The sequence below is a fragment of the Denticeps clupeoides genome, chromosome 14 (genome assembly GCF_900700375.1).
Source record: "Denticeps clupeoides chromosome 14, fDenClu1.1, whole genome shotgun sequence".
NCBI classification, from domain to species: Eukaryota; Metazoa; Chordata; class Actinopteri; order Clupeiformes; family Denticipitidae; genus Denticeps; species Denticeps clupeoides.
Window position 1 is genome coordinate 8,801,409 of NC_041720.1, and position 22,673 is coordinate 8,824,081.

Genomic DNA, 22,673 nt, shown 5'->3' on the forward strand with positions numbered 1-22,673 from the left:
GACTTCGCACCAAAGGAGCTGAACTGTAACTTCACGTGTCCTGTCTTGTGCTTGTTGAACAAGTGTAGTGATCAATAACCAGTTTTAATGCATTAATGCACATCTGAATGCATTAAAAACTCACCAGGCAACTATATACATACCGCTCTGCTGCTCTCAAACAGTGTGTTTTTAAGTAGCACAACTTGTATTGTGCGTTCAACAAACACGAATATATTGTTCAAATAAAAAATATTTTGTGTTTTATGGGGTTTTGGGGGGATTTATGTCAGGGATTTTCGCCTATGATATGCGGGGGAAAAAGGTCGTCTGATCGCCCTACATTAACCTATATTTTGACCTAGAATGGCACAGAAAGACCCCATTTTAATTTGAAGCATGGAATGCTAAATGAGAGCTATAATACAAAGAAGAGCTTGCACACTTGGTCATTTCCGAGAGCACGTTCTCTGTAAATGCATGCATGGGTCACCGGTTAACCCGGTCATCTGTTGTTGGCTAACACTGGCAACCAATGTCCAATAGAGTTTGTAGATTGTGAGGAAGTTTTATTGAAGAGCACTGTTTGCCGACTTGTTTTTAGTGAATATGTGGACTCTAAATAGGCGTTTTAATAAAAAATATTAAGTGTCATTACTCAAATATGTCGTTACTTAATATAAAAATAAATCATCACTAATATTGACAACCTGTCACCATTTTGCTTACCCTCTATGAAGGTGAGATTCTTCAGAGCCATGGACTGCTCCCAGTCTTTGAGCCTGAGGTCTTCGGTGATGACATTCAGGATCTCGATTTCATTCTTTAGCTCTTCCTCCATGTGAACCTGCATGACCTTTAGTGTCAGGGTGTCATGCGTCACGTTGCTGATCTGCACCTGCAGGTCCTGAATCTTCAGACGGTGGACGATCACCTCTCCACTGAAGGTGTGGTTCACGGCACCCACCGTCCAGCTGACATCCTCCACCCGGTCCCTCAGCCTATCCATCTTCTGTACTGATTCCCGGAGAAGGACATCCTGAACCTGCAGGGCCCTGCTAGTGTGGTCCAGTTCTGCGTTCAGGCTGCTAATGTTCCTGTGGCCCAGCGAGTCCAGGTCATCCAGCCTCTGTCCTAGATGCACCACTGAGTGATCCATCTCCTCAGAGTGGTCCTGCAGGCCTTGCACTTCCCTCTCCAGGCTCCGGAGGACCAGGCTCAGCTGGCGCAGGGCCTCAGAGTGGTTTTGGAACAGGCTCTCTAGCTTCCAGATGTTCTCCAGGATGTCATTCTGTGGTGAGATATGACCCAAGGACTCCTGGAGGTCACGGGAGCGCTCACCCAGCCGGGTCATGTTCTCCACCAGCACATCTTGTTTCTCGGAGGATACCTGTGTTCTAGAGACTGTAGACAGAAGATCACAGGTTACCTCTTCTGGGTGATTTACAACACACACAGTCATCTTGTGAGACCACAGCTAACGTAAGCCATCTCGGTGGTTGTACAGCTTGTACTTTTTGATTTGACCCATAAAACTTTTAGTGACCATCTGAAATAATATAAACAAAATGTGATTGGGCCTGAAAACATGGAACAGTGGCTCATATGTTCTATCACAGTTACACAGCAAATGATATACTGGAATTGAGTTTTTATGAGCGACTGTGAAGCCCTTTTTAGCTTGTGCAAGACTAATGACTGGGTATTTTTATTCTGTTTAAGTGAAGTTGCTTGGTAACAGAATAAAATATGCCCAAGATGTTTTTGAAATTAAACAATTGGCTCTTGTGCAACAAATGTCGAGAAATGTTGACAGAAATGATTGGAAGTATTTCAAAAATAATTAAGAAGAATATGGTGAAAGCAAACTATATATCGCAAATGTAATATTTCATCTTACATTTGTAATCTAGGGTTATATATTTAAACTGGCGCTAAACGCAGCACTAAGCACCAAAGCCTGAGCTTATTATACATATTATATCAATTATTATACATAATTGATATAATATTATACATATTATTATACATATTATCCCAATTATACATATTATGCCAGTCTGTTCTTTCTTGTTTCATGTATTTATGTAAATCATAAGAATGAATTTGTTCTTACATTAATAATTAGTGAATAATTACCATGCTTATTGCGTGTCACTGCACTTACCATTTTGAAAATAGTGCCCCGTTTTGTATTGTGCAATGACTGTTTTATGTAGCCTTGATACAGGCGGGTCGTCTGGTGCTGACATGCCTTAGACCAAAGTGAAATGATTTTGAATCCTTGTCAAGCTTTGTAGAAACGTTGAGGACAAACCTAGATGATGCTTCATTCACAAAGATAGCATCTTCCCTCCCACGTCCTACTATTCTGAGTCCTTTTTTTCCATTACTTGACACTCACTCAAACAATGATGCTGATCCATCATCGTACTGGAATATACCTTCATGATCACTTTTATATTGTTTTGCAATGACCCCTCCCTCTAAGTCGAGAAGCAGACCCTTACAAAAAAACCCTTACAAATGAGTTGCATGACTTGTCCTGGCTTCTCCTTTCATTTGTAACCAGTCCGTAGCTGGGACTAACTGATATGAATCAAGGACCAAAGGCCACAAAGTTTTTCCTCCAAGGCGAGTTTGAAGACTGGCAGGGGCCTCTGCCAAAAACTGCAGCGCGCAGAGCAGATGGATGTGTTCCCAGAAGAATAAATTAGGTACAGAGTGAGAGAGAGAGAGATCTCTGGATTACTGGACATGGACAAAATGCTGTGGCGGTAAAGGTCTGCTCTCATTTACTGCCCAATCACTCTTACAAGGAGGCGAGGGGGAAGGGGGGGGGGGGGGGGGGGTGCTGCAGGCGAGCTGCTACGACAAAACTCCGACTAGCAAAATGCCAGGTTTGATCCCTGCTGGGAGCAGTTGTGCAGAAAAACCAGCGTATACACCATATAGTGAGTGAATCCAGATAAAAGTTGCGGCTAAGTAGCATATGTCATGTATCAAGCATAATAAAGTGTAGCGTGTGTATGGTGAAACGTTCATATCGCATAGTCTGTCCCCTTTAGCAGGGACGTGCACAAGTCTCTGACAAGTCGAGCCTTGGCTCTGCATCCTCTGACAGGTGGACGCTTTTCCAGCCTGACGGGTGAGAGCCGCACTCCCCTCGCACACACGGACTGAAACAGATGCACGCTCCATATGTAACACATTGACCTCTCTCGCAATATACATACTTTTGTGTTCCCAGGCTGGCCTCGTAGAGAAAAGGAATATCGATGAGCACAGTGATCTTCGGGCCCAGGTGTGCTTCAGCCGCCATGGCCCTGACTCTGTGTGCGGGTGTTTTGATTCTCTGCGTTGTAGACCATACTCCTTCTACCCTTCCTGTTAATTGGTTTCACATCTCAGTTTATCAGTATGGTTTTCATTATCTAATGCTTTCTTTCGTCTAAGGAAAAAAACGCTTTTCTGTTTCAAACTATACTTGATTCTACATGTTTTTGACTATTGCAGATGATGAACTTACCTGGCATTGAAACTCCACATCCAGACCACGATTTTGATTGAATTCACTGAATTCACTGCTCAACTGACTGGTTGACACAAAATTCTCGTCTGGATTTGAAGTTTCAAATCGAAGAATGCACATCGCAGAACAAAGAAACAGGGGAACAAAACTGAGTAATGCAGTATAAGCACTTGTTACACACATGCACTGATTTCCAGCTTTAGAATATTTACTACTAGAGCCAAGCACCTGAAGATCCTAATCTCGTGTCAATTTCACACAAGCAGATAGTTTTTCATGAGTGGCGTGAGCTGATCTCTCTGGAACCCTACACGATTTGTGCACCGTGGACTTTGTGTATACCCCACTGGCCAGAACTTTCTTGCTTATTCATGCGCATGCTGGAGCGCAGTCAAGACTGCTGTTCTCCTGAGCGAGTGGGGAATGGGGTCTGGGATCACACATGGAGGAGATGAGGCCGAAACCAAAGCTGGCTCACACTTGTTTGTTCACGGGCAGAGCTCCCTCCGTGGTATTCTTTTGATCGCTGTCGCTGACTTCTTCTCCTCCCTGGCCCTTTTTTTGTCACATGCTCCTCTTACTCGCACTCTTCCTCTGGTGCACAAGCTTGCTTTCTCACTCCTGCACTTCCTCCCTGTGCTCATCATTTTCTCTCCTTTTAATGTTTAAATTCTGGGCTTTCTCTCCAACCTGTGAAACAAACCATGTTCCAGAAAAGTCTTTCTGGGCATTTCCTTAAACAACACATGGTCAGGTCATACCACAGAGTTTTGACACATCTGCACAATGCATTTTATATCTCTCTCCAGTCATTATGGTCAAACGTCCGAATCCGTGTTGCACATTGGCAATGAAGCCAAACTAGACAATAATACTCCCTCTGGTAGGAGTATTATTGTGTTTCCGTAATCAGAACAGGTCAAATTATTATATGACATTTCCTCTCTGAGTGTTACTTTACATTAGCTGCAAAACACAGATGCACAACCTACATCCTCACATGTGTCATGAAGCTTGGTTTGTTTGTAAGGTTTGACGCTATGGATCAGGCTCTTTTGTGAATATTTCATCTAAAGCTCTTAAAAATATTTTTCTCATTAACACTGCTGTCAGCAAAGCAAAAATAACTTATCATTATACTGAGTCATTACAGGTGGCATAACATTTACTTTGCACTATTTTTTTTAAACTTTGTTACTCTTGCACTGCCTATGTCCCATGCACTTTATGTAGCCTGGTTTGTCGATGTCACACACATATGCTTTATGTCAGCATGTAACTTAGTTTAATTGTTACATATAGTACCAGGTTCCGGAGAGACATTGTTATGTTTCACCATGTAGTGTCGCACCCGTACAAAGCTCACTTGAACTTGAACTTGCTCAGAAGTACGTTTTGTATGATGATTCAATAGTCCATTTAATAGTTTTCTTGGTCTTTGTCCATGTGCAGTTTAGGCAATGCTAGCCAAGAGTTACAGTGTTTGCATGTTTTACTGGGAAATGAAAACCCCACTAGTAGTTTAAAACATATAAATCATATAACCTAACTGGCAATTGACATGTGCATGTCAGACCAGTTTTTGCAGAACAGTTCACTACTTCAAAAAGTTTCAATTTAAGTAAAATAATCTGATGCGTAATATATTTAATTTACCATCTGGCTGCCCATCCTAGTCCACTGTTTGATCAGGACTGACTGGCTCTATAGCAATCATTTCACCATATTGGCAGCCATGGCAAAACTCAGAAAGTATTCTGGTTAAGTCTGCAGATTTAACGTGTCTCATGTCATTCATTGAAATGGATACGGATTCATTCCTTTCGCCAAATCCTACACCTGAGGAAGTCATCACGGAAGCTTTGACTCTCACCTCTTTAGGAGAACAGGGGAGAGTTTTCTGACTAGACAGATTGGTTACAAGCCTAAGGCAGGTTTTAGACATTATCCCCATATAGAACCAAATTGTGGTCTTTCTGTTTAAGATGTTCTGCCTCGCACAGAGAATAGCCGTTCTGTTTTCTCACGAAGGCACATCCTGTGTCTGTTGCTCGCTCCAAGGATGCAGGAAGGGCTCTGGGGTAAAGGCGTCTGCCCAAAAGCTGCCCCTGTGATGAAGAGGTCATTGTCCCCCTCAGTTCTTTTTTTGGGGAACAGTCTGCAGACTTTCTTCCATTTACATGTGTGGAGGAACCGCGTTTCGTCTAAAAAAAAAACAAAAAAACACTGCGGCCAGCTGCAGCCAGGTGCAAACAGGTGCTTTATGGGAACCGTTTGCTCACAATAATGTGACAATTATTAGTGCATTTCCATTTTTGTGCCAAGTTAGACAGAACCAGACGTCAGAGGGTTCCCTGAATTTGTGACGAGGCTTCATCTGTTTGTTACTTTTTTGCAGTGAGCCAGGGCCAGCTGGTATGGAGAGGAACCACACACCAAGGGGGGACGTCAGGGTGGTTTGTTTTTAGCAAACGAAGGCGTGTGTGGCACATAATGTGCCTATCAGCCTGTCATCTGGACACGATTAGCTAGTGTTGTAGAGCTCTCTGAGTCATTCTCACAATAATCCTGCCTGTAACTTGTATTTTTCCGCCGGTAAAAGGGGCGCACCATGGCTCTTGGATGCTGAACATGGTCAACAAAATGCTTTATGTGGAACACCTTGGACACAAAATGCGATCAAGTCCATACCCAAAAAAATTGTTTACTGTATGCGTGCGCTAAAACAGCCTTGTCTGGAGCAGTGAAGGATGGTGCGACAGTCTCACCACTTCCCAGCAGTCCCTAATGTAATTGATTATGTTTTAATGGTGTTTGGCAGTAATGTAGGAAGATTCGTCCAGAGAATGCTGGTGTGGGATTGTTTTTGGATTTGCCTCCCGCAATAACAGCGGATTCTGGCCAAACCCCGTTCCCATAGCTGAGAGGCAAATCCGAAGCTGGTCTGAATAACACAGAATTATCACATCTTACGGCTGTGTGGGAGCATTCCGAGGGTAATCTCCAGCTTCCCTCCGAGACAACAGCTCCGACCTAGCCTTCCAACGACCCTGACCTCGGCATAGACACACCACGGCCTTCACTGCTAGGGCTTCTTCTCACTCAGTCGGGAGTCGAAATTTCACCGACCTCCCATGTATTTGGATGCATAATGAATTCCTACAGGTTATTTCCTTCCCAGACGCCATGCCTCACTGTCGGCTTTTTCTGGCTGTCGCACCATGCTCAAAAACAAACATGTAAGCAAAATAAGGATTCCCACCAAAAATGCAGAGAACTTTCCGAACATTGGGTTGTAAGAGCTCAAAAGCATCAGGTAATTTAATTCCTGTGCCTAAAACAGACAGCTTCCTCCATTTAGATGGTTGGTATCAAAGGACGAGCGACTCTCAGTTGGGATGGTAACCCCACAACTCTGTACCCCAAACAGAGAAATCATATAGCTCTGTGGCTGTGTGTTCCTCCTGTTTCCATGGCAAAAGCCATTAGTCACGATGCACCAGGGGAGCCAAGCCATTTCAGGCCTTGGAAGACGAGAGCCTGTGAACGTTCCATGTGGAACCAGAGCTGGGCGAAATATGTTTTAGGCGACATAACCCATAGAGTAATTCTTCAAGTCTTCAGACGATGCTACTTCCCCTTTTCATGGATGAGACAAAGGCAGACCTTTAATTTCCTGTTCCTGGGATAACCTTTATTTGACACTGAGACAAATGCCTTGATGGTAATACAGGACTGAAGGCAATTGTGGAGACAGACGTCTTGTCACTGCTCCGGAAGACACACATACACAGACACACAGGAGGTCCTGTGAGACATTTAGGAACAGCACCTACACAGCGGCCGGGTGGGTGTAAATATGGTGGTCTCGGACGATGGGATTTCCAGCAGGCTCATGATCGTACAACCCGGCTCTCGGAATGCCCATTAAGTGGGACGTGCTTTGTTAAGCTGTTTAGCTCCCTCTGAAGTGACCGGGATCAAACAGGGCCCCCGCTGCAGGTGGGAAACGGCTGGCAGGAGTAATGGGTCTCCAGGCCACAGGGACAGAAAAGGCATCCTGCCCTCTAGCTGGTGCCATTGCAGGTTTAAAATGTTACAAATTGAAGCACCTGCTCTGGTTGCATTCTGGATTCTGCATGCTGCACTGCACTTAATAACATCTATTACTAGGACACTACTTGTAATCTCTATGCAATACCATGAAGGGATATATGGGACAGTGGTGGCCTAGCGGGTAAGAAAGTGGACTCATAACCCAAATGGTTCATATCCCAAACCGCCAAGGTGCCACTGAGGTCCTCATACACTGCACCCTGGGCACCTTTCGTGGCTTTGAGTTTGATGGGGGAAATGCAGAGGACACATTTCGTTGTGCTGTGCTTGCTGTCTATAACAATGACAAAAAAAAACATTCTGCATGCCAAACACTAAACAGTTAGCCATGGGACATCAACCACACTATTTACCCAGGGAATTGTAATGTCATGCAAGACTCGGGACTCACTCTACAGAGGCAGTCCCTGCAGCGGATGTCAGTATGTTCCCACTGAGGTAATATAATAATGAAGTCAGAGACCCTCAACGGCCGCTTCACATGTGGTCTCTAGACGTATACTTTGTGCAATTACATGGCATCCCCCCTTTAGTGTCCTCATTAAGTAGAACATAGTTCCATTTGAGAAGACGTGATTATGAGCGTCTTCCCACACAGGGCTCTGAAATGACTGTGGACCGGCAGGGAGAGCATTTATTCAGCAGCTTTCTTGAAAAGCCATTGTATCTGACAATTGACCATGGCAAGAAGTGCTCTACAGGAAGAGCAGCCATGAAGTCAAGTGGAATAACTTTGGAGCTCGCACCCACTTGACCTATGTCCACAGTTTGGCAATGGCAGCCTTGGGGCTGTCTCATCCAAATTTACGATGCTCTAGCCCTGTTAATCATGCACAAATGTATTACACTTGTTCCCACCTGAGTGTACGGTGAAGCAAAAGCAGAAGATCATAAAACCCACAGAACTACATTTTAACACATGGGTGCTTTACTACAGGATCTAAGTCCAGATAACAAAGATGTAGACCAATTGTAAGTAAAGTGCTAAACACTGAATGGTTTTAACTTCCCCCTCTGACTGTGAGTGTGGGTTTTTTTTTTTTTTGGCCACTACTGGGATGCTACTGGGAACCCACGGAAGCCGGCTCTCTATAATGAGCGATCGGGGGTGACAATGGGGACTTCAGGCAGCACAAAAATTAATTAGAGGGGGCTTTTTATAGCAGACAAAAGAAGAACCACCAGGGCCTTGACCGAACGGCCCACGGCAGGCCTTCTCTCTGTTGCCCTGCAACGCTTGTTTACTGAACGCCATTCTTCTCGGGACTTGTTCAAACTCACCCTTATTGAGCCCTTTCACAGCAAAATGAGACATAACTTTGGCAGTTGAGAATGCAGACAAGATTTTTTTCTTCTCAAGCTGGGTGTAGCTTTGGCTATAAATAGCTGTTTTGTGGACTACAGGGAGAAAATTATGAGATTTTAATGTACACCCATATGCTGCACTGGAAATTAGTATGATTTTTTGATTGCATATGTGACATATAATTATGGTGCATAAGGTTGTGCTCTAATCAAATAAGCCTTAAAAACAACTTATTATTGAAATTGTATGTTGACGTAAATGTGCTCTTTTTGTTAAGGGATAGGTTTGATGGAAGGCTCACAAAGCTGGCATGGTCCCACACATCTACACTGAGTATGACAGTCTGGTGGTTGTTTTGGCAAGGGCCAGGACTCAGAAAACAGACCGCTGGGTCTGTGCCCCGCCTGACTTCATCGGCCCTGCCTGGCAATACCCGGTCCAGACTGCTAGGACATCCATTACAAATTCTGCCCTGTCACCACAGACTGAGGCCTTCTTTGGTCGTGCTGCAAAACATTTAACATTTTAATTTCAAAAAGGGTCACCTGTCACTGGCCAGGACTTAAATGTATAACGATTTTAGACAGCAAACAAACAGGCTTTAAAAAACCCGCTTCCCACATTAAAGTAATAAATGAAATGTGAAATGTCTTTAAATGTAGCTCACAAAAGAAAAAGTGGCACCAAACGCAGTTCTACCGACTAAACGTGGAACTTTTAGGTCAGGATTTACATTAAAAGATAAAACTATGCACTATGGCATGCACGACCTCTGATTTTTTCAGATCTACTAATAAAGTTAATTTGAGTTGAGGTCGTGCCGACAAGTTGTTTGATGACATCATCACAGATGCAGCAGAGGAACACTGGTGTCCGACAATAAGCGACTTTTATTAAAGTTCTCTGTAACATTAAGAGTCAACATAACAATTAAGGTTCACAGGTTCAATTCCCACCCTGAGCAAGACACTAAGTTGCTTGATTTAAGTCACATGGTTGTGATGACATGCGAGTTCTGATGGAGGGCAGGAAGTAAAAATGGAGAAGTTCAAAGTGAAGTGATTGTCACATGTGATACACAGCAGCACAGCACACGGTGCACTTTGTCCTCTGCATTTAACCCATCACCCTGAGTGAGCAGGGGAGCAGTGTGTGTGGGGACGGTGCTTTGCTCAGTGGCACCTTGGCAGATCAGGATTCGAACCGGCAACCTTCTGATTACGGGGCCGCTTCCTTAACCGCTAGGCCACCACTGCCCCTAGAATACGTCTATGCAGGAAAGCGTTGCAGAGTCTGCATTGTACAGATTTAGACCGAGAGTGTATAGACAAATAACACAGGCAATTGATAAAAAATATGTTGTATGTAACCCATATCTCATGAAGATGTGTGAGTTTTTGACAGAAAAAAATTTGCTCATAGGCAAGGCTGTTGATATAAGGGCATTTATGCCCTTATCCAGAGCGACTCACAATCTGTAGTTACAGTCTTCTCCTTCGCCAGCTTCCATTACTCTTTAATCCTGTCCATCATTAAATACATGATATTGTTCACCAAATGCATCATTTGTACCAGGCACACCAGGCCAGAGTTTAGAAATCATTGCTCCTCTATGTTACTGTATTACATGCTTTACGGAGACTACATAAGTGCATATGAGTGAAATTCTCATGCAGGCGTGGTGTTACACAACCACCATATATATATATATTAGAGGTGGGCATAGATTAATTTTCTTAATCTAGATTAATCTCACTGTAATATTGGAATTAATATAGATTAATATAGAGTAAGCAAAATTAATCTAGATTCTAGATTAATCTACATTAATCTACATTAATATAGATTAATATAGATTAAAATGGCTCATTTGAATTCTGACGAAGGCATTCAGAATATGTGTGCTACCCAAATAATGACTAAAAGTAAGTCTTTGAGAACAGGTTTAGACCAGGGGCTCATCTCCTGTTTCCAAAATGCATCACAAACTGCTTGAGAAAGCTGTTCTAATATGATAATTGGTGATGAAAATAAATTATGTTCAATAAGATGTACTTGTGTTTACCAACTGTTTATTCAGTTAAATAGCTGCATCCATGTTACCACGTCACGTTTGATGTGGTAATTTCACAGTTCGAAGACTCGTTCTCGCCCCCTACAGTGCAATTTGGCTACGTATACATCCGCGCTAAAATATCAAGGTGAAAGTCATCATAGTGTAGCGGTTCTTCTTCTGCGTTGTGTAATTTTTTGATTTCGTTTCTTGAACCACAAATGATGAGCTGACACCCAAGAGATTTTCTGTGCAAAGTGTATTCTGTACAAAAAGCAAGGTCGCGTCAGAACATTGCGTCACACATGGCGTCTTTCTGCACCTCTCTCTACAATATAAAAAAATATTCACAAAAAATATATAAAAAAATATTCACAAAATAACACACATGCAAAATATTCCTAATATGTACATAAAATAAAATGAAAGAAATAACTTTTTGCACACAAACCCCACGCACCTCTCACAGCTCACGCCATGTGTCCAAGAGACCTGAACCGAGTCTCAAAAACCGGAAATAAGAAACTAAAAGACGCAAGAAAGAAGAAATATACTTATAAATCTAGTGTAACAATTTAACTTCGGCACAATAGCTTGCGTAGTATAGACTTAGCTCCCAACCCAACTTTGTGAATAGATTAATATTTTTAAAAAAAATTTTTGGCCGATTTTTTTTTTTAATCGCCCGATAAGAGTCTCACGTTAATGCAGCGAATTTTAATCGCGCGATAAGAGTCTCACGTTAACGCAGCATGTTAACGCCGATAACGGCCCACCACTAGTATATATACTATCTATATGCATAAATTGTCTGTGCAACTACCAGAATGCCAGATATTTAGCTTAGTGAGTTTATCAATTTTTCAATGTTTACATTTTAATGCCCACGTAGCGTGTATAGAGTTTAGATTGATGTTCCCTGTAGATTCTCTCATCCTATGTTGAAAAACTCTCTCAGAAACAGCTTTTGTAAATTTTCACTGTTCAGAAACTCAGTAAAAAAAAAAAGTAAATCAATTAAATGTTACATTAAATTAAAATGTTATATTAAACCAGCCAAGCTTGTAACATGTTTAGGTTACGTTTGGCGTTTACATTGCGACGTTTAACCACTTTTCCTTTTCTTGGTTAGAACAATTCGAGCAGCTGTACACTAGACTCTACATGGGCATCTTTTTGGGCAGATCCTCACTAGTTCACTTACCTCCACTGGAATCTCGCGCCTTGGCGTGACGTCATGTTCAAATCAACCTATAGCTGATTTTGTGTTCTTTCACAATAGCATGAAGCTTTGAAAGGGACTTTTGAAAGGGGCATTTCATCAAAGTCCATCAGAAATTAAAACAAGACCTTCTCCATAAAAGGGGAAATGCCCTCATGTGGCAACCGCTTGTACCGAGGAGAACAGTCCAAATATAGATCCCTAAAGCCTTTGAGATGTAATAGTGCGTGTAACAGCATGTAATAATGACTCTTCCGACAATTCGTTTTGGCAAGGCAATGATCCCGAACAGCCTGACAGACAGTCTCTGATTAGGACACAAACAACCAGCAGAAACCATTCCATTTAAACACCTGGAACTGCTTTTCATGAATCCATCCTGAAATGGGGGCATTTTTTAAAACACTGATTGGACTGGATGCCTGTATTAGTGTTTTTTCTGCATATTTAAATGTCTGTCGTTTTTCCATCTATTTCCCCCTCAATATTATATCAGGGTTTGTTTTTTCTTCTTGACAGACTGATTTCTGGTTCTCTAAGAAATGTGAACTGAAACGTTGGTGCTGAGCCAGAAGGATTGTGGGACATCAACCATAGTTACTACTAACATTGTCTTCCTTCCGTCAGTGTGATATATTTTCTCAAAATGCACCTTGCCCTACCCAAAAGAGCAGTATTTCCTTCATCCTGTTTAACCAGTTGGACGAAGTTCAGCCAAGTCTTGCAGCAGGACGTCTAAACAACACGAAATACCTCCCAGCTCTGCTTCAGCTCTCATTTTTCCTGATATAGGCCAGATACCATAGGCCTTTATACCTGGAACCTGAGTATCCCTACATGCACCACAGGCAACTTGAAAGCAGGGTGTTTCTAATCAGCAGGGTGTTTACACAGGATTGTGATAAACAGTATATTAGGCTTGATCCCACTATATAATATTTGAAAAAAACTACTTTGGCGGAGCTGTCAAAAACCAACAGGCCAAAGCTGATCAACACCATAACGTTTCATCAAAAGGCTCAACGATAATATATGCACCAAATAGAAGATTGATACCCGACCTCAACATTTAATACTCAACCAATGATCTGGTTTTTCAACACCTGGAAAAATCATTTTAGGGATGCAAATTCAATCCACTGCATTTTTCCCAGACCATGTTTTTTCAATGTGTAACGCATTGTATTTATGAGTTTATCCAAATAAATGAGGATACGTTGCAAAGGTAGTGTTCCTTCGATCAGCCAGAAGAGGAATTGAATTGAATGCATTGACCTGGGAGTAACAACACCAACGCAAGACCTGTGGGTGTCAAAAGGTAAATAAGAGGACTCAGGCGCATACAATTCCAACAATGTCTTATTTTACTTAAACTGGATATACAAACAACAAAGCGGAAGTCACGTCTGTCGTCGCTCAAGCTGGTTCTGGTTCAATCACAGAACCCGGAACACTGGTGCAGGAGCTACTTTATACAACCTTGCACAGATATAGGGAATACCCGGGTTCTGTCAGGCTCTGCCGCAACACAGGGGTTGGCAAACCCACAACCCGGCAAATCCTTAGCCTCCGGCTCTGTACTATATTTGTATCCATTTTTTTTATTGCAGTTCAAAATGTGTGATCTTTTAACATTAAAATGTGATATGTGCATCACAGATGCCATATAAACTTCAGGAAGGCTAAGTCAGGGGCATTGAAATACGATTAACCACCCCCACCAGAGCTATTAATCAGTTTATTCAATTAGAGTAACATTTAAACTTTTGTTTGCAATATGTTGTGTTTCATGATTTGCATATGTTGACTTTAAAGTTGATAAGTAAGTTGTGTAGAGCGTAGGGCCGCTGAGTTAGGGTGACCAGATCTCCTCTTGTTTGAATATCTAAAGGTCTACCGTCGACAGGCCCTTTCAAACCTGCTATAGTTGCACTGTACCCTCTCCTGAAGCTTAAGAACAATCGCTGAGGAAAAGGAACAAGGACACATGCTTTCACGTGTGCAATATCAGCTGCATGTTCCTAATTAAGCATATTAAATACTTCATAAGTCAGGCATCCTGCAAAACACTTCCAGCTGGGAAACGCATGCCAGAGTCCCCGGAGCCGGGTAAAAATAATTTCTATAAGATGACTGCCAAGTGTGCACAACCAAGTCAATATACTGAGGAGGGCACTTACCAAAAAGGCCATTATAGGTCTGGCCAGCCATGTTTTGCAAATTTAAAGCTAAAATATTTCAACCAGATGACCAGGAGGCCATTTTAATCCGGTTTTGTAATGGTAATAAGATGAGAAAAACTACAGTCACTGAACCTATGCAGCTCTAGTTACTCCAGCAACTCACGTGTATGTGTTTTTGAAGTACAAATCAACTGCGGAGGGGCCGATGGCTCCTGGGGTCAGCGTGGCCAACACCCCCTGATTATGATTCATGCGAGACATTTCTACATGCTTTGTTTAACGTCTCACTGTGATAAGTTTCCCCCAGAATGTACATGTTTAAACATTAAAAACAGGCTGGACCCTACAGACAAAAAAACAAAGCCCATGAACAAGAGGACTGTGTTCAAAGGTTAATGTGGACTCCAGCGCATAATGGCATACTGTGTAAGCCTGAATGTATTCCATAAATAGGAAAAATAATGGGAAATCCCATTGCCATCGTAACATTTACATCACACTGGTGCCATTGCCATACTCGGCCATTAGTGTCTCTTGCATACATGTGCTTAATACCTGCTTATGGATGATGTATACATAAGGGAGACAAGGGAGAGCCACAAAAACTTTTCAAATGTGGCCATTAATCCAGCCTGGCAGGCGATGGGAGTTCGACTTAATCCAGGAGGCGCCCTAAAGGGCCCACTTTGAACTCGATCCCGACACAGCATGGGTCAGAATTTTCTCATGTACTTCCAGCATCACCAGGGCACACATAATGGAGCTCTTGGGACTATCTCTGCCCAAGGACACTAAATTAAAGTCTATTAGGATGAACTGACACTGTGCTATTCCAGAAATGTGCCATTATGCCAATTGCCTGTTGTTACTTTTTTTGTGACACATATGGCTGTGTTTAAACTGCTGCTGAACACCTGACTAGGGTTCACCGTTCTATTGTGGTGTGAGGACATTAAGGGCAAATGCAGAATCATTTCAATTATCCTTAGAAGATGCGTTGCTCATGTTAAGATAAAGGCTGTGGTTAAAAAAAAAGGAAAAGATTTGGTAAATAATGACAGTGGAAAGTCCAGAAGAGCAGAGGTATCTACAGTCCATGACTAGCAACACCTAATTATTTTTCCCACCAGCCGTTTCCCAGCATGACTTTCCCCTGCTTTGTTACAAGTTCATGCGCTGAAGTTCATCTGATCTGGACTGAATGCATCGAGAGATCATCTCAAGTCTCCACCCAAGTCTGGCTTTAAATTAGATTTTAAAAGACCTGCAGCAGGGTTTGAGTCATTGGCAAACATTATATTTAGTCTTATCCACAGTGCATGCTACCCAGGTTTTCAGTGGGAAGCCGTGGCGCATTATGTTTGATTTTGTGCAGTCACCACACCGGGCATCACTGTCCACAGACTGTGGTCCAGCTAGTGGACTCCCGTGGTCCTGAGCACTCTTGACAGCATAGTATTGGATAGTATTTTGAACCGTTTTCAAGCCACATTCATGTGGCTATGGATTTGTAAAACTGGTGTGATTTTTGGCAGTTCAGGCTTGCAAAATATTGTCGGATATGCACATAAATCTAATTTGGACTGACTAGTGTGAGCATAGACGACACAAATATGATAGACAGGTATCGACAGCACTACTTGAAAAATATCTTAAAGCAAATTTGTGAGAAAATAGGCTGCTGGCAGACAGGTTGCCACCAGTGTGTGTGTGTGTGTGTGTGTGTCAGGGGAGTTCAAATCAATCTTCTGAACTGATTCAATCAGGATAACATGCATGTTCCCTCTTTAACCTGCCCGACTTTGAAACCAGAGGACCCAGGGGAGACCCACGCAGGTAGAGCCTAGAAATCACTGCACTGTTCAACTCACTTTCATCTGTATCCTTATCACATTCGTATTCACGTGGTAGGTCCTCCGCCTGTCCTTTCCCATAAAAGACAAAGCACAGTAATTCCACGGTTTGCTCTGTGGAGACATGCTGGACTCGTCCCCCCACCCTCGCTTTTGAAAGTAGAGCACAAGTAGAGATCCAGGTGCTGGCAGATGTGGCAGCCGGACAGTTTCCAATGCCCTACTTGGGTCATGTCTCAGATCTCGTAATATTTGAGTGTGAACGTAAATGGAAAACAAATGTGGATTAAAAGCGTTCAGGGTTTGCCTGTGTTCACACTGGAAAGTTGGCGGTGTGCTGGGAAGAGACTATCCTGCGGTTGGGTTTCCAGCATCCAACACTGTGCTGATCGAATTCTTTTTTCTCACTTTCAGAGATACCATATGAAAGCTGTTTGTTGGTTCTTAAGACAATAAATTGCCAAATTCCCTTTTGTCAGCTTTTGTGTCACTTTTTCATTTTATTAAAAAAAAAACTTTTTAAAGAGTCAGCTCAGTTTTTCCAAGTATGCTGACATGTTGCTCAAAGCTCTTTTTGAAAGTTGGCCATCCTTCATCCCTTGTGTCCTAATTGTGCTTCTGAGACCCTGGAAAGTGGTTTGTTAGATATATAATGAATAGATGACCGGATCCATGCTGTTTGTGAGGCCGTGAGGAAATTACCCACCAAGCCAATTTATTTCCTCTTCATGCCAAAGTGTGTTTAATAAAATTTCTGCACACTAGTATTTAATTGGCCAGTTTGTTCTGTTTAGATTGTAAACACTTTTAACAGAACGACCTTTTCGCTGCTTAAGAACGAACGGTGGCAGCTGCGTATATCTAAGCGGATTACACCGTTCAACCAAATGTAATGACTTCTGCACAACTGCAGCTACAAATCAAGGTCGACCCGTCCTTCTCTTATCTCCCATCATCCTTAGGGTTTACTTTAGGAATGTTTAGGTTCTAAATTGCAGAAGAAAACTTCGCAGGAAAAGTATGTGGCTGCACACGAGGCCAAGCAGATCCCTCAACACAGTCAATCACTGAAACACTGGCCTCTACCCATAACTGTCATGACATGGGCGAATTTTTCCAAAATGTGCAGAAGAACGAGAGCCCAGTCCTGATTAATGGCGCATTAAGTCCTTAACAGCTCAAAAAAAAAAAAAAATACAACATGTATGTGACCGCGATGCAGGAACGTTTCATTTGCGAGAGGCTGACAGATAGTTCGCCATCTGGTTATTTGAGTACATGGAAGGGGTATTGATGATGGAACGGCGCCGGTGCAGTGCGCCGTTACGCTATAATCAACAACCGAGCCCCTTTCATCAGTCCTGTCACCACCCACTGTCATCCGGCTGCTTGCCGGGCAAAAGCTGAGCGGCACCAAAGGAGGCTATGGTGTACGTAGCGAGCCGTACGACTCTGTAAGCTGCCTGTCGGTTCGAATTACCAAAGGACAACGAATGGTTTTAAGGTCAGGCATGTGGCACCACATACCTAACCCAAGATGACAATGCCATCATCAAGGGAATAAGAGTCTTCATCCAAGCATCAAAGGCCTTTCTTGTGCCAGAAAACGTTTCCAACCCGGTGTTTAAAGCGGATTGTAAGTAATTTTGGTGCAACAGCTAGAGCGAATATCCTCCGCTGATACCTTTACTGTGGATTTAACCAAACCGTTTTCCCCATTAGGTCTTGATCTTGTGAGATCAGTGATATCATTCGGTGCACAGGGCTCCACACCAGAGGACTCGAGTGAAGCCAGATGGACAGAAGATTTGGGACTTCAATCAAAGGCCCAAAGGCCTCAAACACATCTTGGGCCAATCTGGTTTTCAGAGAGACAAATGGACAGGGCCTCAATGTTTATTAACCTGACGCCCTTCGCAGATGAAGATGTAAAAATGAGACTCTTGCCAGAGACCCGCTTTTGGTGGTCGGTGGAGACACATTTCATGGTTTCCGCTCTCTTCAGAGGCTGCAGACAAAAGAAACAAGTGCTGACAAGTTCTTACCTGCTATGCAGAGCCCAAAAATGCTTAAGAGCACCAGGATGTACAATGACACTATGGCATATTTGATGGCCGACAGGGAGTTCAGATGGCCACAGCAATTGCCATTTTGTCTTCTCCTCTTCCCGGAGCTCACTGCAAAATAAAGAAACATAAAACATCGGTAGACTTTAACAAAAGCGAATTCCACATCCCAGGATCAGTGGGAGATATAAATTAGATGCAGGAGTAGCCACGTTGTCTGGGTGTGTTATCCAGACTTTGAGAAGATTGATTTACCACAATTTCAATTTACATGTATTTTAATAATCTGGTTTTAGTCAGACTGACATGATTTTATTTTTTCTAATGTCATGTCGAATTAGGCCTTATAAATACAGTCTCCATTTACATTTATAGCATTTTTTCAGAAGCCCTTATCTAGAGAGACTTACAATCAGGAGTAACGGGGACAGTCCCCCTGGAGACACTCAGGTTTAAGGGTCTTGCTCAGGGACACAATGGTAGTAAGTGGGATTTGAACCTGGGTCTTCTGGTTCACAGGCGAGTGTGTTACCCACTAGGCTACTACCACAGTCTATAAGATGGCATTAGGTGTCAACTGTTGTTTGCATTTATATTTACAGTTGGCATTTGGCATTTAACAGACGCCATTATCCACAGCAACTTACAATCAGTAGTTACGGGAACAATGTGGTCTTCTGGTTCACAAGCGAGTGTGTTACCTACTAGGCTGCTAGAACCCACTGTTGTGACTCTCTCTGGTTGTAAAGTTATACTCCAAGCCTGAACATTCATTCTTCATTTTATATGCCAAACATTCGGTCCATTCCACAAATTGACAATACACTAGTGCATTGTTTTGCACGGTTACTCTCAATATCAGGAAAATAACTAAAGCCGAGTGCACTGACCCCAAAAAATATCTTTGCCTCTACTTTATGGATTAAAATCTACCTACATCTAAATGATAGGTATGGACAGGTTGCAGATTTACTGACTCTTGTATTTCATTAAAATTAATGGTCACATCTGAATACAAATCTTTTTAAAGCAAAGCTATCGCATCTCCTTTAATTCAGAAGACAGTGTCCTGAGCTGTGTGGAGTAGTCCGCTGACTCACAGTCCCATGGGCCACTGGAAGGGTTTGTCTGTGAATGAACTTGTTTTATTGCGAACAGGTGCAACATACCAGCAGAGTTGCGCTGTGCTCAAAGCAGCACTCCGAATGCAGTATACACCGCTGTTACCGGACTATAAATGCGTAAACACTGACGAAGGGAGGAAATGGATTCCTTATGGGGTTGTAAAAAAAAAATGATTTTGCATTGAACTAGTACAAGACCAGGTCTTAGTGGCACTATAGGCACAAGGCATCAAAGGAGTCCTCAGGATTTGCACAGATGTGATAAATTTACAGCATTTATCAGACACCCTTGTCCAAAGCGACTTACAGGCACAGTCCCCCCTGAAGCAACATAGGGTTAAGTGTCTTGCTCAGGAACACAATGGTAGTACATTTACATTTACATTCACGGCATTTGGCAGACGCCCTTATCGAGAGCGACTTACAACGTGCTTTCAAGTTACCATCGATGAAGAGATCAATTCCGGTTCACTAGGACCCCCAACAATGAATAAAAATTTTTTATTCACTCTGTTGTAGGTTCTGTACACAAGTTCGACAATAAGAAGGTAACAATTTAATCTAAATATTCTTTAAAGAGGAAGTTCTTGAGCTGTCGTTTGAAGGTTCTCAGTGATTGAGCTGTTCTGACCTCGAGGGGAAGTTCATTCCACCACCGAGGGGTCAAGACGGAGAAGAGTCTAGATGAGCGACTTCCTTTTACCTTCAGAGATGGAGGGACCAGGCGAGCAGTACTGGAGGCTCAGAGTATACGAGGTAAGTGGGATTTGAACCTGGGTCTTATGGTTCATAGGCGAGTGTGTTACCCACTAGGCTACTACCACCACTTAGTTAGAAAATTAAATAAGGCTGTCTCTGTACCAGAATCCGTCTTTAACATTGAGCATAAAAGGCCTGTAAAGGATCCAGTACTGTCATGTACTGTCACCAAAGGCCTTGAGCATGTCCTAACCTGCGAGGCCTTCGGGTCATTTCAATCGGCGAGACCTTCAAGCCTCACAGTGGAGGAGTGCACTGCCTGCTGCTAAAGTCTTCAGCATGAATCATCTCCCTGCTGGCCCCCTTCATTCATAACTACAATAGCCGGCCCCGAGCTGGCACACGTCCTATTATTGTAGTCGTCCTGAGAAGCAAAACAATGTCCCGAAAGAGCGCCGGTGCAGTTCTGGGATTTATGGAGAAGGGTCTTGCTGCAACAGCCACCCGGAGGAGCCTCCATCCATCAACCCTCTGCCACACAAACTCATGCTAATGGTGGCAATATATCACCAATGCGCTTAGTGCGCTGTACGTCAGGGTCAGATAAGATGACTGGGGTTATTAGGCCAATAAAACTTTTATTCTGGGAAATCTGTCAGAAGGATGGGAGCTTGATGTGGCAGCGGGATCAAAAATGAGACTGGACTAGCTGTTTGGAGGAATTCTCTGCTTTGTTCTAACTGAAACTCGACGTGTTCAGAGCTTCTGATATCAGATAAAACAGACTTTTTAAGATCTTGGATGGTGGAAACTGCACAATGCTGGACGCTGCTTCACATGAAAATGTTTATAGACACTCTCTGTCTCCAATATGCCCCAGCAAAGCCAAAAGCCGGGGGAAAAAAATCGAATAGACTAATAAATTAATGAAATATTAATCACAGTCGGCCTTACCGAGGCTCCGAGAACACAGGGCTCCTCGACTCGGTGGGGTTCATCCCTGCGCATCTGGCGGAGCCGTGGGCCGGTAAAAAAGGCAAATTAATCATCCTCTCATTCCCTCTCTCGTAAAAACCGACAGCTAGGGCAGAGCTATGCCTCGCGGCACCGAGAGGCAGGGCACAGCCCTTTTTTTTCCATAAACACACCGCCGCTTTCCCCGCTGCGCGGTCTCGATTGTCCCGGGACGGGTGATGTCATGCCAGCGGAGACAGCGCTGGGACTGGGGCTCTCAACAAACAATCGCGCAGACAGAGGGACTGCGGCCCTCAGAGCCAATCACGCCAGTGTCCGCCCCACACACACACACACACACACACACACACACACACACACACACACACACACACACACACGGTAATGACATCCCCGCTTTTTTTATACAGCCACTTAAGTGAACACAGCTGTTTGGCAACACGTGGGTAAATAGGGATTGATTGTTTGAAGGACGCTTCAGCAAATCTGGCGGCCGTGCCATGTAAGTCAACGGTGCGCAACGTAACATGAGATAATGCTTTCGGGTGGCCGGACACTCTTACTATCGGGTCGACTATACTAACACAAAGTGTGGTGTCGACACGTACAAGCATCGACACGACACTGTTTGCAGAGCACACAGTTGGGACTTGGCCCGTTTACCTATTAATTCCTAATACTATTCCTAATTACTAATGAAGGACTGAGAGCAGAAAGCTGTTCATATCATGGACATACGGAGTAGGCACAACATGTGAGACGTAACGTGTTCGGTTTCAGAACAAGCTGTGTTCGGGACCGGGCCGCGTAGTGCATGGAACGCCGTTTACTGTTCCGCACCAGAAAGAGCGCAATGAATGGTGACTTGTGTGTCGGGATGGTTTTATATAATAGACATTTCAATTTATAGTACATGGTGGGGCGCTTCGTACAACACAACTTCGGCTAGCTTGTTAGCTGTAGTTAGCGTTTTGTACTTAATTTTAAATGGGATGAAAGTTTTAAAAAAAAAAAAAAGAACATTCCGAGCCTTCACTTTCTTGGACATTTGCTGAAGTTAAAGTACAGGGTGTGCGATATATATGGATACACCTTAATAAAATGGGAATGGTTGGTGGTGACCATAGTGGCCATTTTGAAGTTGGTCATCTTGGATCCAACTTTTGTTTCTTCAATAGGAAAAAACAAAGGTTTTTGATGTGACACATCAAATTTATTGGTAATAAAACAGTGTGCTTGGTTTTAACGTAACTTTATTCTTTCATGAGTTATTTACAAGTTTCTGACCACTTATAAAACGGGTTCCATTCCCATTTTATTAAGGTGTATCCATATAAATGGCCCACCCTGTAGAAGATGTACAGTGTGATATTGGTGAACAAGCCCCCCCCCGGCACTCTGCAAAAGCAGGCTACTGCTACACCGGTCCCAGGACGTTTGACGTAAATCATCCCTAACTGTCCTCAAAGATACACTCAGACCGTTGCCTTCAAGTGAAGCGCTTACTCCGACTAACTGGTTCCCTTGACGGCCACGGCCTGAGATTATCTTTGCCGTCATTCCCC

The 22,673-nt window shown here is 43.2% G+C and overlaps 1 protein-coding gene across 6 annotated transcripts in view; it reads right to left on the reverse strand.

Moving 5' to 3' along the window:
* Positions 1-22,673, reverse strand: part of scara5 (scavenger receptor class A, member 5 (putative)) — a 43,273-nt gene that overhangs the window by 16,506 nt on the left and 4,094 nt on the right. For 5 of the 6 annotated variants that reach the window (XM_028953127.1, XM_028953126.1, XM_028953124.1 and 2 more), the window contains 2 exons: positions 18,290-18,421; positions 709-1,383 (listed from right to left, as the gene is read on the reverse strand). In XM_028953127.1, coding sequence (XP_028808960.1) covers positions 709-1,383; positions 18,290-18,421 — 807 coding nt within the window. Of the gene's footprint in view, positions 1-708; positions 1,384-18,289; positions 18,422-21,087; positions 21,198-22,673 lie in introns of those variants that run through there. The other variant, XM_028953128.1, reaches the window with a different exon arrangement.